This window comes from Paramormyrops kingsleyae, chromosome 5 (genome assembly GCF_048594095.1).
Source record: "Paramormyrops kingsleyae isolate MSU_618 chromosome 5, PKINGS_0.4, whole genome shotgun sequence".
In the NCBI taxonomy this organism is placed as follows: domain Eukaryota; kingdom Metazoa; phylum Chordata; class Actinopteri; order Osteoglossiformes; family Mormyridae; genus Paramormyrops; species Paramormyrops kingsleyae.
The window spans coordinates 36,036,441-36,054,950 of NC_132801.1; the positions used below are offsets into that span (position 1 = coordinate 36,036,441).

The 18,510-nt window shown below is 38.8% G+C and overlaps 1 protein-coding gene and 1 long non-coding RNA gene across 5 annotated transcripts; one reads left to right on the forward strand and one right to left on the reverse strand.

Moving 5' to 3' along the window:
* The first annotated feature begins 1,129 nt into the window (after nucleotides 1-1,129).
* On the forward strand, nucleotides 1,130-10,449 carry bcl2l12 (BCL2 like 12). 4 transcript variants are annotated; one of them, XM_023826147.2, is made up of 7 exons: nucleotides 1,130-1,289; nucleotides 5,333-5,531; nucleotides 6,400-6,682; nucleotides 6,859-7,210; nucleotides 8,411-8,484; nucleotides 8,605-8,862; nucleotides 9,452-10,449. In XM_023826147.2, the coding sequence occupies exons 2-7, from the start codon at nucleotides 5,335-5,337 to the stop codon at nucleotides 9,491-9,493; spliced, it is 1,206 nt and encodes a 401-aa protein (XP_023681915.1). In that variant the 5' UTR covers nucleotides 1,130-1,289; nucleotides 5,333-5,334; the 3' UTR covers nucleotides 9,494-10,449. The 4 variants fall into 4 exon arrangements, with proteins under 4 accessions (XP_023681915.1, XP_023681913.1, XP_023681914.1 ...); XM_023826145.2 differs by lacking the exon at nucleotides 1,130-1,289 and adding an exon at nucleotides 2,054-2,221; XM_023826146.2 differs by lacking the exon at nucleotides 1,130-1,289 and adding an exon at nucleotides 2,056-2,527.
* Nucleotides 10,450-10,750: 301 nt separating this feature from the next.
* Nucleotides 10,751-14,856, reverse strand: LOC111851331 (uncharacterized). Its single transcript, XR_011991828.1, has 2 exons — nucleotides 14,554-14,856; nucleotides 10,751-13,396 (listed from the first exon to the last, which is right to left on the reverse strand). It is a non-coding gene; the product is annotated as an uncharacterized lncRNA (long non-coding RNA).
* Between the last annotated feature and the right edge of the window lie 3,654 nt (nucleotides 14,857-18,510).

The following is an 18,510-nucleotide window of genomic DNA, read 5'->3' on the forward strand; positions in this document are numbered from 1 at the left end:
AATTAATTAATTTTTCATTAAGTTCCCTGTTGTCTGTTGAAGAGACAACACATAATGGAAAGCATCTTAAATGTTTAACAATGAAAATGTTACCACATGAGTCTGGAGACCACAATGCGTCCACAAAGCCTTTTTCCTTTGGAGCTTCGGTCTCTGCACTTCCTCAGTTCTGCTTACTCTTTGTGTAGGAATACTGATTTACAATATATGGTTGCAATAGTTTATTAAAATTATGAATATTTTTTTGCCACACATATACACTACATTCATTTCCTTTTATATATTCTACTGCCTTTGATATATGCTCTCTTCGTTCTTGTTTTCCTGTATGTATCTGACGCTCTATCTTAATTCATTTGCAACAGGAAAATGATGAGTATCATTTGAGCTGAGGCTAACAACCTGTGCAGTTAATTATTGAGATTGAAAAAGATAATGAAAATTGGACTTCTTTGTAGATTACTGCAAGGGAATCATATGAATTATTCCCTCTGGATTCTATTGCAAACAGACGGCCCTGAAATTCATTTTATCTGTTTGTACATAGAGTCTATTCTTCCGATCTGTGTTCTAGCTTGATAATTGTTCCGACTCCCTCTAGTATCCCATTTCTAACAAATGTTTCTTTGACATTTCACATTATTTCAATTGAGTTAATATCTCCTAAATTATAGTTTGGCATAGCTTGTAAAAGATGGTGAAGAAGAGAGTTTGATATTGGGGGGTGGGAAATTTAATTAAAATATTTCAGGTGTATTTATTGAGGAGATGAATGAATCTAAATATTGGGGAATATATGTCCATCTGTTCATGCTGGTTCCTACACTCATACCTGTAAAGATCTCAGTTAAATTAATGTGTAAATGCCTGTTTGGATGCTGTACACACCTAGCCATTCATAAAACTTATTTATATGAATTTCTCCAGTTTTGCCTTAAAATCAAAGCACTGCCACGCATTTAGTTTGAAAACTCATGTTCCTACTCCATAACAGTCTTCTCTTTCGCTCTCTGTCTTGTGTGTTGTTGTTTCCTGTCACAAAGGAAGGGCCTCACCCACCAACTCTCCCTATTGGCCTAGATTTGGTCAACTGTGATTCTGGGATAGATAAAGCCAGAGGGGGAGATAGATAATGTGCTCACGAGACACAGAACAGGAGATATAGAGAGGACAGAGCAGAGTTTTTGGAAGAATGTGAGAAACAGTGCAACAGCCTGTTTAAGAGACAACACTGTGTCTCTCCTTCAATAAAATACCATGGAGAAAAAAGTTGAGGAACAAGGGTTCAGGTAAGTGCAGAAAGGGAGTAACAGCAACTGAAAAAGGATAAGGGGGAAATCATGGGCCATACATGTACAGGTACTTGTTGTATAGACATGGAAAAAACATAAATCCATCACAATTGGTAAATACCAAGTAAGTACTGTTATCACACTGCTGTCACTTTTGTTGTTATTAATTAATGTTTATGCATTTACCTAATTTTCAGCTGCATTTCGGCAGTTCATACTTATATCACATTCAGGTTCCAGGGTTAATATTCTGAAACATATCGAACGGACAACAAACCACGATCCTACTTCTTTCCGCCTGATCTCTTTCAGTCACTCTATCCTGTCTCTCCCAATCCTTGTACCAGTGTTTAGCTTTCCAGGGACACTGGACAGAGCTTGGGAGGGGCAGGGCTGAGGGTTTTACACGATATAGAGGGATCAGTACTATTTCAGAGATTAGGCAACAGATATATTTGTGGTGGTATTATGGTTATCATGGTATTTTCTCACATTTTCTGTGATTGTCAATGCTATTCTTTATGTTTACTAATAAACACTACATGTCAAAAATTATGTTGTGTCTGGTGATTAATTTTTGTTTGTAAAGTGCTAATCACATGTGTTCCTGTAATACTAACATAATATTTAGCTGGTTTCTCGAACCATTACAGTGATACATGTATCGGTCTCATTTCAACAAACAATTTTGTGAACCCTTAAAGGTTCAAATGGAGTTCCCTGTATTAAGAGGCAGATAGCGTACGGGACGCTTTTTATTGCCGCTTTAAGGCGGTCAAACAGGATCCATGTCTGACATGCGCAGAGCCTGAAAGCAGGAGACGAAAGGGAAACTGTAAATCCGAGAAATTGCTGGGAAATTCATTTATTTCAGTTCCCCTCTTAATCGTTTATAATGGGGAATAAGTCAAAAAGTGGCAGTGACGAAGGTAGGACATGTGCTCGGAGAACAGCCTGCGTAGTTTAATACATATCGATACTTCGCTAGATAATCTCTTGATTGAAACACGATTTAAAAAAAAGTTTAGTGGCTCCGACTTTACCAGAACTTGTGCCTAACTTGGTTTTCGCTCGCGAAGATACCTCAAATGTATACATCTGAAAATCTCGTTTTCTAGCATGTCTTTCATAACTTCATAACGTTTACAATGCGGAACAAGTGGTTATTATTATAATATAGACATATAAGGCTACCTCGACTCCTGGATCACATTGCTTCACCGAAACACTCTCAGGTTAGTAATTAACTCATTTTGGGTCGTGGATCGTAAAGGATCAAACTGCGATCCGTTTCGATTAAACTGTAGATTACATGCCAGAACGTGTGTCTAACAGCTTATAGTTGAAGATCCTGTCTGACAACATACAGTTGCATTGAATTAGCTACAGTGCAACTGACTGGATCTTGACAGTCCTAGAAAGGGGACATTGTTTTGCCAGTTATTATCTTTCACGTCGGAGCTCATCCGACCTCCCCCAAGCGATTTTAATCATCTTTTTGTATTTTTCCCAGGTTCAGGTAAGGCTGTCATATGCCAAATTAATATTACGCGAACGATCATTGAATGTTGGCTTGATTCTATTATATTAACCGATCTATTTAACTTAAGTGATTAAAAACTGGTTTGAACTGAAAGAGAGAATTCACGCGCTATGACGCTCTTTGTTGTTGTAATTATGCGAGCTTAAGTTATAAATAGCTTCTAGGTGAGTAAATTCTTCACCTGTACGTGCAATTAACAGTATATGCTGTCCTTGAATAGATAAAGATGCTATTAGCTGGACTATCCCGAACTGAACAGCTGAATAACCATTATGGATTCATCATGTGGATTTAAACCACAGTATTTTACGCAAATCACAATAGTTAACAGCCGGAGAACATGTTTTACTCTGGTACAGGGTACAGTGGATGCCTTTTTTTGCAGCGAGTGAGCTTTTTAGGGAGTAATTATGGATCTGGTCATAAAGAGTAGGCTACGGCTTCGTTTTTTTGAGGTGGATGTGCTTGCATTTGTGTTTTAAGAACCCCTAAAATGTACACTCTTTAATGTTCAAAGTTCGATAATCTGAAAAACTGTACAATTACAATTATGAAGTCTTAATATAGGCTATATTGCACTAAAAAGTATTACATAGTCTCTAGAATTAATCCTATGTTAATATCTGTCTTTGTAGAAGTTAGTGAACTTCTAGTGATCTATATTGCTCTCTCTAAATGGATTTGTATACAAAACGCAAATGTACGGCAGTCACAGCAAAAAACAAACAACAAAAAAAAAACAACACCGCCGAACTTCTTTAAAAATAAAAAAAAACTTTGCACTGCTTCTTAAGAGTGTAGTGTGTGTTGTTGGGCGACAGAGACAGACCAATGAGACCGCGTACTGACGAAATGTCAGCATTCATTAAACACACTTGACCGCTGTGGCAGGTGAGTCTGATGTCTGAGTGTTAATGACAGCTTGCCTTCAGCAGACTGGGGACTGGATCCAGTTGTGCTGTTTGTGTCTGCTGTTTCAGAAGCATCATGATCTGGGTACAGTTATCTGCTCTGCGAACCTTGGATAATCAGGTTTTCTGTAAAACTCCTTTTGTGTAATTTGTGTTTTTGTGCTTGTTTGTTTGTTAAATTATGCTTTAAAATTGTTTACTTTGTGCACTCCTAAAAATAGTACAATGCTATTCATATATTTAGATCAATCAGCCTCTTTTCCTACCTGGATAAGATCTGAACCATTAAATTATTTAGGTAAATACATTTCATGATTAAATTTGATACCGTATTACTTGTTGTGGAGCGGCATGGTGATTCATTGGCTAGTACTGCTGTCTCACACCTTGGGGGCTGGGGATTTGGATTCCATGTCCACTTTGTGCTTGTGGAGTTTGCAGTGTTCTCTCTGTGTCTGGAGGGTTTCCTACCATAGTCCAAAGACTATGCCTAATCGGCATTTCCAGTTTGCCCATGGTGTGTAATAGCAATTAGAAGGTGAATGGCATGAACATTCCTCTAGAAAAATATCCTTGAAATATTTGGATATGTCTTATCACCAAGAGTTTTGCACTTATAACTCCTTTTTTAGTTTGTCTGTTGCACAGTGGACATAGGGGAACGTTATCTTGAGCCATTGTCTGTCTCTGTATGGATGATGAGAATGATACTCTAGTTGATTTGACCTTAACCTGACTTGTCTGGGATCCAGGTAGAATGGTTTTCTTATAATGTTACAATAATTCACTGTTATTTTAATTGACTGCTAAATGGATGAAATTTTATTTCATTTGGCTTATTCGTTTTTAAACAATTCTGCCTTGTTGTCAGTGCACTTGTCCCTGGCTAAGTGCTGAATCTTAGATTACAATTAATATTTATTACAACAGCCAAATGACAAATATTTTACAGATGGGGCTTGAATTTAGGGGTAAGTGTTGCCTTTGGCAGTTTTTTTCAGCCACTGTATGTAATTATTTTGGCTTGGAGTGGTTTAGCATGATGTGCTCAATATTGTTTGGCGTATCTATTGAAATATTATCGTAAACCCTGCTGTCAGTTTCCATATTATTGTTCATGGAGGCAGTGTGCTGTCAGAAAATGTTTATATTCAGGGGAGCGGTTGATCACTATTAATAGCGATGAATGATTGCTTTGAATGACTGAAAACTAGAAGATATACAGTATACTCCTATATAGTAATTAGAAAGTGGTCCTCTGGATTTGTGATATTACTTAAGGAATGTGAGGAAAAATAAAAGGAAGTGGTACCTTATGGCATCCAAGTTGGGGATTACCTCCACTGCAGGTGACACATGTGGTATTGTACAGCTCTGGAAACTCAAAATATCTAATACCTTGTAGTCACTCTAGATCATTTCTTTTTTCTAGGATGTAACATTCCTAAGTGGCAAAGGCAGAATTGGTATCAGTATGCTCAGCTGATGTTTTCAACAAAATGTCATTTTCTATGTTTATCACTGCAGTGTCCATATAAAGTAGTATTTGGTGATTCTCATGCTTTAATAATCCCCTTTTTTCCCAGTAATGTCAGCAGTGGAGATCCAGCCTACATCCTTTCCCATGTCTAGCTCCCCTTCTCCCGGTGACTCCATCTCTCTGCTGGAGGCCAAGGAAGACACTCGGTTGGTGCTGAATGCTTTTCTTCGGCAAACTCTCACCCTTCCTCATTCCCAGCGCCCTGGGAGGGTTGGTGGTGCATACAAAGACAGCAGCAAGTTCAGGTACAGAATTTCCCAGTCTGCTATCCTCACCGCATTCACAGTGTTGCTTGCATAGCTCATTACATTATATACTCTTCTATTCAAGTAATGGCTAATAGAAATAAAACACTGGTGTAAAAAGGATGGAAAATGTAATGAAAGCAGATGCCTCCACACACATTTGACTGTTGAATTAAGCAGCCAGCATCTTATCTTGTCTAGCCTAAGATATGTAATTTCCAGACAGGTTCGCTTACCCGTTTATTTTGGCTACTAAAAAGATGCAATATCATTCCTCACTGGTCAATTTTTTGGCAAAAAAGTTTTCAGACATAGGTGGTCTTTAAAACATGTTTGCTCAGAGTGCAATCTTTCAGGATGGCAATGCCACCATCCACGGCGTATGAGAACACAGTGGTGCATGGTCATGGAAATCACATGGATTATATGCTTTGGCTGTCACATTGAATAGATTTCGACCCAAATGAGATGTTAATCATCAACAAAACATATGATGATGGATTTTTCATGGAATAATGGTGTCAACATCTGTCAAGCAGAGTTTCAGAGACATGTAGCTTATATACTGAGGTGCACTGAAGTTGATTGGGGGCAACACCAATTATATGTCTATTGCCAAGTGAAATGCTCTGCATAAAGGTTTATACATTTGTATATTCCTCATTTCTCTTATGTAGAAAATACATTTATATGTTCTTGGTTTGAATTTTTCAGAATAGATTGCAGTTGTATCTTGGTTTCATTTCCTTTGTATAAAAATTAGAAGCTTATTCAGCTCTTAATTCTGCCTAGGCCATAGTGCCATTCCCCTCTTGCCCACAGACTCATTAATATCAGATGTTCATCTTTTTGTTCTCATCCATTTCAGTGCGAGTAAGAAGGAGAACCAGAGGTGGGTGGACGATGGCTGGGACTCTCTTGATGAGAAGATCAGTAATGCGGAGGAGAAGAAACATGGCTTTAAGGACCTAATTAAGAAGAGACTGCGTCGCCGGCGCCTCGCAGGGTCAGTGCATCAGAAGAAGGATACCCCAAATGCAGAACCGAAAGTGGAACCAATGCAGAAAGATGTTAAACCAGAGCTACCCAAGCTCAAGGATTCTGAGAACAGCCACCGCTCTAGTACTAAGTCTAAGTTACCTAAGCATGAAGTAAGTTCTAGATTTCTATGGTTTGAATAACCTCTAAAACTGTATTTATATACTATTTGTGCAAAACCTGAAATTGTCAAAATGTAGGATATTTGTGGTTGATGACAGATTATGATACTTTTATTAATGTGTTTTCAGCTACTGTAGGGTTATGTGTGCCACTCAATTTTTTCCAGCCAGAAGATGGGTACGCATCCACACCTTCCTCGGACGACGAGAGCGAGAGGAAGGACAAAAAGACAAAAAAGAAGTTGTCAGGCTTCTCTTCACTGATACGGAAATTCCGACTGTCCAAGAAAGAAGATCAACACGATGAGAACTCGCGCCCTAAGAGGCCCAGTAACCTCGCAATTTCGCCATTCAAAAAACCTACTGATCCGGCTAGTGCCTCTCCACACTCTCCTTCATCTCACCCTCCTCAATTCTATGAAGACGTGGCAGAAACCCTGGACAAAATTGCTCAGAAACACATTGTGACCAAACCAGCATGGCCCTCCTCGGACAGCCAGCCCACAATCACAGCAGAAAGTGAGAATGATTACTGTGACTTTAATGCTGTTGCTATGGTCAGATGTTCACCAACCAGCACTTTGCCGAAGGTCCTAGTGGGCCTGTTTTAGCTGGGTATAGCATGGAAAAATTGTATGAAATATAAATTAGATCTCGTTATATTAAAATCACATAATCAAAAATTTGATAGAGTTTACATAAATAATATATAATATATAAACATTTATCTTTATTTTCAGTCTAAATCACCCCAGTTAATTGTATAAAATAATTATTCAGTTTTAAGTTTGAGAACACTTTACAGGAGGGGGCACAAATAATATAGTATTATGTTATTACATATACATTAATTAACAACAAACTAATTCTTAGCTACATGTTAAGCTCATGTTAATTTATCATTAATGAATTGTGACTCTGGGGCGGCGCGGTGGCACAGTGGTTAGCAGTGGTTAGAGTTCCTGGGTTTGGTCCTGGGTCCTTTCTGTGTGGAGTTTGCATGCTTTCCCTGTGTTTGTGTGGGTTTCCATTGGGGGCTCTGGTTTCCTCCCACAGTCCAAAAGCATGCAGGGCAGGCTGATTGGCAAGTCTGAATTGGCTCTGTAATTGTGTGTGTGTGTGTGTGTGTGTGCCCCCTGCGGTGTTTGGGCGACTGCCCAGGGTTGGTTCCTGCCTGCGAACCCTTGTTCCCGGGATAGGCTCTGGTCCCCTCCGCGACACCATTTTGGATTAAGCGGGGATGGATGGATGGAATCGTGATTCCTCTTTTATCTCAAGTAGCAGCTATATGTTTATGATGTGCTAATGATTTGTACTTCAGTAGTAACGGAGTTATTAAAGTTTGCTTATGTTTCATTGCCACAGCTGCAGTTACTTTTATCAATCCATCTACATAAATGTGTAATTTTCCTAAAAGATCCAATACCATGCAGTGCTATATGTATGAAGTCAAAGATAAAATGGCAGAGTTTTTAAACAACAGTATTTGCAATTAATTCGCAAAGTAGGTTTTCTGCTGTAAAAGATAGTGATTCCCGATGATCCTTGTCTTGTAGCAACAATGTTTGCTTTCCAAAGGTATTTCAGCTGTGGTCTATAATGATGGCTCTCCAGTACCTCAGATTTAAAGCAGAATATTTTGTGACTGGTGTGTCAGTCGTGTTATCTGGGAGGAATGACTTATTTTTGTATTTAGTATTGGGTTTACTCTTTCTCCAGGCAAAGACAAGGAGGCCGCTGTGAGGCAACTAGTTGATATTTTATCAATGCAAGGGGATGCCATTAACAAGAAGGTATGAAAATCTAATTCTTTGGCCAACCATCTGCATCTCCCATGACTAATTACTGTGATTAAACATAACAGAAGCAATTATACCTGATCGACTGTCAATCCTGTCGACTTGCCCTCACAGATCAAAGAAGACCCATTTCTGAAATCGACGCTGGCCAGTCTCTCTTATCCATCCTTTGCGAAGTTGCTCGACATGTTTGCCGATGAAAACGAGGGTCCAGTGCCCACCCAGTCTGACAGTACCACGTTGTCCCACATTGCGGTGACGATGGAGGCGTCCCGGCGGATCCTGACAGCCAACGGCACACAGAGGATGCAGGGCTATGCAGAACGCTACATGCTAAAATTCGTCCCCTTGGTGCAAAGTCAGGGTGGATGGGTGAGTCGCCGCCTACTTCCTGTGCATTGCCTTGGTTTGTACTCCTAGGCCGTTCTTTCTCTTATATGATTGATTGTCATTTTGCCATTTAATTTCCAGGAATGTACGTAACGCTAAGCACAACTTATATAGGCCCAGTATGATATCATCTAATATTTGTCATTTAACATTACCATTATACACACCTACACTTCCCAACTAACCTATCTGACAAAATTTGCTATTAATGCATATCACTGCTGTACATTTACAACTGAAAAAACCCCACTGCGAAAACCCAAAACAATTTAGAATGTTTATAATCTCATATCACATTTGATTTATTCTTTTTATTTATTGTTTTATAATCCAAAGGGGAAAGCAACATATTTGAAGCCTCTTACACCATTCTTTAATACACATTCTAAAAGCAGTAGTGTATTCGCAGGAATTTAACTTTCACCACAAGGTGTCTCCAATGTTCTTGAAAGGATGTCTGAATTGGAACACTGAGAACAATGGTTTTTTTTCTCAGTGTTTTTTTTTTTTTTTTTAAAACCGATAGAGCTGTCTCTGACTTTTTTTTTCCATTTTCTTTGCTTCTTTGCAGGAGAAGATAGTCCAGTTACAAAATCTTTCTGAGTATGATTAACTAAGAGGACTGGTAGAACAATAATTTTCTTCTGAACTGACATGAATTGACTGGAACAACCAAGGGAAATAGATGGTGATCCTCCTAACACATTTAACTGTTATTTGTTATTCTACTATTGTGCAATAGTATTGATGTTTTTATACAAAAACTTCTAATGTAGATACTGCATTCACAAACTGAGATGGCATATTTTATATATTGCAGTAGAGCGGCTCAGTGGGTAATGCTGTGGCCTCACTTCCAAGGTTGTGGGTGCGATACCCCTATGTTTAATGGGCGTTTCCTCCTTCTGCTTAGATTTCAGTTTCCATCAGTGTATATGTGTCCCCAAATGAACTCACACTCTTTATAGAGTGAATGTTGCCCTGTGATATATCCTTGCACTGTCTCCATGCTCAGTGTAACACGGCTTTGAATAACTGACTGTAAAATGTGAAATTAATGTGAAAAATACATTACAGGGCATTTCTGCACGGTCAAAAAAATCAGAGAAATCAGAATCATACTGTTGGGGAAACAGAATATTATTCCCTGACACCGTCAAAAAATCTGTAACATAGGCATATAACACATGTTTAGAACCAGTTACTCAGTACAGTGCTGCAGCATTATCCCAGAAATCACAGGGCAGGAGGCAGAGATCACCCTAGGTGGGCTACCAGCACATCACAGGGCTCACACACTAGGGGCAATTTAGAGACTCTGCTCACCGTGCTGCATCACTTTACACAGGCGATCTGGGGTGAACATGCAAACTTACACTCATTGCTGGGATTGGGTATCTAACCCAAAACCCTGGAGGTGTGAGGTTCTACCCACTGAGCCATCATGCCACTGATATGTGACTGTAAATAAATTGTATGTAAAGTGTCTAAATACCTCAATCGGGTACTGTGTAAATGATTGAAGGATGGATGTATGGACTGACAATATATTAAAATACATACAACACATTCAATTCAGTAATTGTCTTGATGTTGGAAGAAAACAACGACAATGCTGTGGACCCAGTGAGCACAGGCTATGTATTCTTTATTGTGTTCAGGTGTCTGTAGAGTTTGCTAGGTGCAGTTTGGAAATGAGAACATGATTTTATTGTCTTTCCAAGATATGGTGACCTATTCAAAAACTTAGAAATGACTCTAAGAGTTATTCGTTACTCTGTCAAGAGCTGTTTCAGTTTTGCTGTATTTCAGTCATTTCAGTAAATGTTAGATCAGAAGAGCTTCTGATTAACACATCACTCTCAAAAGGTTGAATGCAAACCGATCAAGTTTCAATTTATTCTTTTTCAGCAGGTGCCTCATCACAGAACACAGCTTTTTAAGAGACATGTAATAGTTTTTCTTTGTACAGTTCCCATGTAGATTTAATAATTTAAAGAGAAGTTTGTAATACGATTGTAATAACCATCTTATATTGTACAATCACACTTATGTCCATGATGACCCATGCAGTTGAACTCCTATTTCTGCCTTTTCCCAAGCATGCTTTGGTTAACCTCTGATATTTCAGTATTTTATAAATTTTATCTATTGTGCCTTTTAGTAGAAAAATACTTCATTCACACAAAAAAGAGTTTAGTTGAGCATAATTGACAAATAATTCCCCAAAAACAACTGTCTGACACCTGTTTGAAAACACGGTTTTTATAGTTTGCTACTATACTTGTTTAAGCAATGGTGATTCACCACACACACATATATATATATATATATAGTACATGGGAGTTAGGGAGTCATACACACACACACACACACACACACACACAGTATATATTTTTGGGTCATTCATAGGAAAATTCTGTAATCTTTGAATAAGTCTGTTGATGAGAAGAACAAAAATTTTACAGAAAAGGCTTCTTTGGAAGTTTCGGCACATTTTGGGATATAGACAAGTCAAATCTGAAACCTGCATTTATTAATTGGTCTTCATTTGATGAGAGACAAGCTCACTCCATTATTCTTAAACAGCTGTAGTAAGACAGAAAGCTTGACCATCCTGCTCACCCTCTCCACCGTCACCCACTGGGGGCAGTAGAGAGGAGGAGAGGGAGGCTGTCAGGGGGTTGCTCTCCCCGCCATCCTTGGTGCTGTGTAACAGAGGCACTTCTTCCTTGTTGTCTGCCTCATTCTCTCCCAGATTTCCTCCTAGTGCCTCAACCTTCCCTTCCTGGATTGTTGTGAAAGTACTCAGCATCATCTGCTCCTCGTCCCCTTCTTTACTTTTCTCCTGCACCTCCTCTTCCTCCTCTCCCCCCTCCTCCATTTCCTTTTCTCCACTGGCAGGCATAGGGCCAGCCCAGGCATCGTTCACTGGGTTTTTCTTCTTTTTGTTGTAACTTCCTCCATTGTGAAAGCTAGTCCTCAAATTTTCACTGCGCTTCTTCTTCCTGAGCTTGACAAGGGTGTATATAATTCCTCCACCCATACAAATGACAAAAAATGTGATAATTATGACCCATAACAAGTTCAAGTGATTGGCTTTGGAAACTGTGGATTGAATCTGACTTACAGTGAAAGTGGCAGTTGTGCTATCTGCATCAGTCTTGTGCATTTTTTTGTCCAAGGAGACAGAGTATTTAGGAGCATCAGATATATTTAAATCCTGATGTCCACTTATTGGAGAATCAGATGTTCTAAAATGCTGACGTCCACTTGTTGGAGAATCAGATGTTCTAAAATGCTGACGTCCACTTGTAGGAGAATCAGATGTTCTAAAATGCTGACGTCCACTTGTTGGAGAATCAGATGTTCTAAAATGCTGACGTCCACTTGTTGGAGAATCAGATGTTCTAAAATGCTGATGTCCACTTGTTGGAGAATCTGATGTTTTAAAATGCTGAGGCCTACTTGTTGTGATGGGCCACGTTGTGTAATTTTTAGTAGTTGAAGTTTTAATTTGTGGTCTAGACTGGAAAGCAGATAAAGTAGTTCTTGAAATTGGTAGAAGTGTTATTTCAGGAACTGGCTGAATGGTCGTTTCCAGGGTTTTAGACTCTGACAGAGGTGTGCTTGAAGTTTCCAGGTGAGTTAGGACACCAGTATCAGTTGGAGGTAAGGTCATACTTAGATGCTGGGTCACTGTACTTGGACGCTGCATGTATTTTGTGAGTTGTGATTGGGTATGCAAAGCTGGTTTATGATGCTGTGTTATGGGTATGAAGGTCTGAGCAGGGAGTGGAGGAAAATTTATGAAGAGGAAGGGTGTTGTCAAGACAAGTACTGAAATAAACATTCTTCTGAGGTCTGTGATACAGTGGTTACAGAATTGATTGATTTAATGGTTTCTCACTAGCTGAAGTAACAAAGAATTGTTAAACGTAGCAGTTATATGACTTCCAAATTTTGGTTTATCTGAGAGAACATTTACCCTCTCGTCGAAATTAGTCCAACTCAGCCCAAGAAGTGTTAGTCCTAGAGCATTATTTATATGGCAAGTAGGACTACTTGTTTAATGATAGCTCAAAACAGTTTATCAATTAGGTGGTTTATTCATTTGTCCATTAGTTTGTTTGTAATTCGGTCATTCCAAAGTTTCCTTGTTTGTAAAAATGAAACTGGGGAACCAGGCTGATTTCTGTCTTTCCTTTTCCACCCTGCAGTTGTTGGACTTTTTATTGCATTTCACATTAGAATCATTCCATGGTTTTATGCAATTTATATTTCTGCCATCTTTGCATGAAATGGAAAAAAATGAGATTTCATCAATAATAAACAGAGCCTTGGTTGTTTGTATATGAAAACTGCAATGTCTGTTGTGTTCTCCTTTTGATGTACCTTAAAAGTCCCTTAGTAGTCCTGCTTCCACAGTGTCCACAGTGGTGCTCTTTCCGAGGCTTTTCTCTGTTCTAAGTTCACCATCACATCTCTCTTTAAAGCTTCTTCTTAGACTGGACCACTGAGAGAAAGAACAGAGGAATATTCTTTTAACTGGAGAGACTGCCATTGGATCACCTCTTATATAGCTAAGCTTTGCTGAATGTCTAATCTATCATCGTCAGTTTGACAGAATAGCCACAGCACTATTGGACCCCTCAGCAAGACCCTAAACCCCAGAAAAATGCTCCAAGGGCATCAGATAAATGCCTAACCCTCTACTTGAACCCCCACTTTCACCTGTATGTACAGTATGTATATGTCTCAAAAAAGGAACGCAAGATGCACACATGCAGAAAGAAGTATTCAAATATACCTATACTCATACATGTAAAAATGGCAAAGCATCATTTAATTACGTTTTATTCCATTATATCTAAAAGTTTAGAAAATACAAAACAATATCACTAAAAATGTAAGCTGCACTGACATATTTGCATTGTCTAATTTAAATGAATCAAACATGCATGTAAACACAAGAACTCCCTAAAATAAAGATTTTCCATATTAATCATATTCTTGCAAAAGTTTTAAGTAACAAACTACTTGACACACTGAAAGTTACACCATACCAACATTTGCTTAAATTAAGATACCCCTTTAAATATAGCATCTGTGCATGGAGGATATTTTTCAGAGACACCAGTAACTTTAAAAAGCCTACAGAGAAAACAGTCCTGATATATAACTGCATCCATAAGACACCTCCTTAGTACACCATATATATCAGGGGCAAATAAAAGCTGATGCTGGGTCTCGTGTGAGATTTTCATCATAGACTTAATGGTAAAAATGTGTCTATATGGCACACAAAGTATCTCCAGCAGACTGAGGATGGAACACCTGACTTCAGGCTACTAGATCTCACGGAATCAATTTGCAAAATCATTTCACAATAATTTAAATGCTAAAGCTACACAGGAGATGTGCGACAATGTGGTGAAAAAGCAGTTTGAGAAATACCCCAGAATATTGCTGTTCAAAATGTGCCACAAATTCACAATTAATGCAGAAAGCAATTAATTCAATGTTTAAATACAGGGTTTGTAACACGTTTTCTGTGTAACTTGAAACTTGTTTACTCAGTACACTGATACTTTTTTCATTTCACAATTGACCGTGTCACAATTCTGTTTCACAATCTCCCTGGTAGTTCCTGTAACAGATGAAATGACTTACCTGAATTTCATTGCTCAAATGTTAGAAAGTAATGAACAAAAATGTCGATATATGCATGAATTTAATAGAACCAAGCTCTTTCTGTTGTCACTTGTGCTGTCTCTTCCTCTTTCTGTGTATGTCAGAGAGGGTGGCTGATTACACCAATAATAAAGATGGCTCGCTCAGATGGCTGGAAACTCTGCCTAGGTGTGGTTTTTCAATGTGTGAAAGTACAAATATGATACATGACTATGTTTGAGTTTTGTTCAAAGTCAATTTCTTTTGCATGCACATTGGAGACATGAACATGGAGGCGTGAAGACAACATGGAAACAAACCAGTCACTTCAAAAATGTTTTAATTATCTACGGTATATTTAGAAGTGGTAAATTTGATCCACATTACGTTTCACCAGTGCACATTTACTGACGCGTGGGAAAAGTCAGCTCTTCCTCTCATATCTATTTAAAATCATGTCATGCAGTTCATAGAAAATTTGTAAGCTTGTTTCCTCATTTGTTACACACTGTTCTTTTCATTTGATCTAACTTACCCATTACAAAAGCAGGTCATGTTTTACTCTGCTTTTTAGCTGGGTATCTCTTCTTCCCCCCATAGCTAGCACATGTGCAGCTCTTATCCAGCTTATTTTCCCCAACATTAGGAGGTAAAATGGATTCTGAGCTGAAGTTCCCAGAATCTACATCTTGCATTAAATGTAACTTGATGTATGTAGTGCTGACACACAGTACACAGTAGAATTTATAGTTTACGTTCTAGTAAAGGTAAATTAAATGGTTTCAAAATAACTTGTAATCTTAATTACATTCTTTCGAGTTTTTAAATCAATTGGTAAAATGTCAGGCATGTGCAGTTACGTCTTACTTCATCCACTGAAATAAAAACAATAAGTAAAATGCATATAATGAAACTTTCACAGCAAATCTTCATTTTCTCAGCAAGAGCAGACCCTGCCCAAGTTTCAGTAGCAAATGACAATTCCATGGCAGCAAGGAACTGGGTTGCATGTGAAAGTAAGAGGATGTGGTATGTGGCGTTCATCCTTTTTCACTGAGAATGCAGAACAACACTTCCTGTTGACTCATTTTTTTTTTATAACTGATTTTAGGGGCAATGAAGGTTAGCAACTGTCACGACACCTGGAATTGTAATTATGAATATATATAGATGCATCTAAAAGTATTGGTACCCTAAAAAAAAAAGAATCACAAGTAAATAATGTTGACTTGGTGGGCAAAATGGTGTGGGAGGTCTGGGATGTATTGTAAGCTAGCATTTGGTACTCATAGTTAACATGTCGAATGCTCAGGGATGAAGACCTGAGTGACTTTGACAAGAGCCAAACTACTGCAGCCAGGCGACTGGGTCTGAACATCTTTGAAAAGGCAGGGCTTGTGGGGTGCTCACAGTCAGCTGTGGTGAGAACCTTCTGAGCATGGTCTGAGAAGGGAAAAACCATGATCCACCAACAGGGTGCTGGGTAGTCAGGATTCATCGATGCCAGATGTGAATGAGGGCTATCTCATGCAATGCAAAACAACAGAAGGGCTACTATGGCACAAATGGCAGATAATTCTGAGGGTGGATATGGGAGTAATGTGTCACGACACAGTGCATGGAGCCCAGTTGGGTATGGGGCTGTGTAACCTCATGCCAAAGTGCCCATGCTGACCCCTGTCCACCATCGAAAGTGCCTATAATCAGCCCATGAGCAATGGAACTGGAATTTGGAGCAATGGAAAAAGGTCACGTGGTCCTATCGAACCCATCATATAGGCTGAGGTACATGTCAAGCATCTACATGTGTTGGACTAACAAGTCCAATCCACAGCTACATAGCTCCATATGCAGCAAGGCTCAATGCACTGTGTGTCATTACACATTATTAGGTAGGGTTTCCCTTTGTTCATTAGTGTTCCAGAGTATGGATTCCAGAAGATGTTGATTCCTTTGAGATTCTGGTCCATCGTGACATGATTGCACCATGCAATTTCTGCAGATTTGTTAGCTGCCCATCCATGCTGTGAATCTCCCATTTTACTACATCCCAAAGGTGTTCTACTGGATTCAGATCCATTGACTGGAAAAGTTTTAAAACCAGTTCAAGATGAACTCTTCTCTGTGACATGGTGCATTATCATGCTGGAAGTAGCCATTAGAAGATGGGTAAATTTTTGTTTGTCTATTAATACAATACAGTATAATACAGTGGTACCTCAGAACTCGAATTTAATCCGTTCAGAACTCTGGGTCGAATCCTAAAAAGTTCGAGTTCTGATCGAATTTTCCCCATAAGAAAAATTACACCTAAATATGATTTTTTTTAGCATTTAAACACAAAATGAACCGGATAAAACAAGAAGAGCATATACTGTACTAAACACATCTAAGCACATTTATCAAAACTGCAATTTGTAAAGTAAGAAAATAAATGTATCCAAACAATGTGTAAAGTTAAAAAAAAACTATATGACCTGCCCCAATCGTCTGCTCCTTCCATGTGCCACACCCCCTCATTAACCCCGTGTGGAATTCCCATGAGATCAGCTGTTTCTGGTTGTTGTCATTAGTCCTCTGTATTTAATCCGCGTTTCAGTTTGTTTCCCCAGTCGGTCATTGTATTGTCCGTCTGCGTTTTGCCTGCCTTACCTGTAATTAAACCCCGTATTCCCAGATACCCTGACGTCTGCGCCTTTGTTTTCGTTCCATCCCCGGACAATATTATTATAATTAAATGTATTAATGGTTTATTATTAATATTAAAATAATTAATAAGAAATCTTTATTTTAAAATGTATTTTATTATATAATAATAATTACTGTTACTGTCCATCATTGTCTAAATGTATTTTTACTGTCTAAATATATGTATTCAGCTATAGTGTAAACATGCACAATCCTATCACTGCAAATGCGAGGCTGAGACTGAAGCGATACCCTTTGTTTCCGCTGAGAGACATGCCACGTGACTCATTTCCCCCTGTACAAGTTATCCTAGGTCGGCGTTCACGGTTTGATTTCTGAGATACAGACCGAGTTCTAGGTAATTTTTTTTTCGAACTGGTTGGTTCGACTTTTAAGAAATCCGAGTTCTAATGAGTTTGAGAACTGAGGTACCACTGTAGAAGGGATGCACATGGTCAGCAATAATACTCCTGTGGCATTCTAGTCATGATTGATTGCTACTAACTAGGGTTGGGGCCATACCGGAATGCATTCATCAATTCAATCAACAGTGTTGGGGCTAGTTACTCAAAAAAGTAATATATTACATATTACATATTACTCTCAAAAATAGTAATGCCTTACTTTACTTTATTACTCCCTGGAGAAAGTAACTAGTTATATTACTAGTTAAAAAAAATTTCTTAATTACTCTATAATTGCCTGAGATGCATCAGATGGAGGGAGAACATACAAAGGAGGAGTGTTCTTTAGGGTCTTTATTACACCAACAACAGACTGGCACTGTCTAGCACAAATAACTACAAACAACTGTACTTGTGCAATCAAGTACAAACAAGTATTAACTTCCTCAATGTTTAACAAACACCGTCTGTTAAGTGCAAACAATCAATCAATTTGATTGTCAATTTATAACAAGTCCAAACATATATTGTTTGCACTTCACCGTCAAGTTATTTTCCTTCCGTTGAACATATTCAAAATAATGACTGAATCTCCACCCGTCGAAACTAGCTTTCTGTTGCTGGGAACCTTCCTCTGAAAAAGAGCTTGCCGTTGTTGACGCTTCCATTTTTCCCCATCTGTCTTTGCGGGTGCCGCTCTGCTGCCGGCTGCCGGGTGTCGACCAATCGGTGATGGTAAATGATACCTCGTGCCAAACCCAGACCAATCACTGTTCCATTCATGCCCCCCTCCCCTTCCCTTCTGTTCTCTGTGTTGTGTGCCTTGTGTGTGATGAAGGTGCTACTGGCAAATGTAACGCAAGTA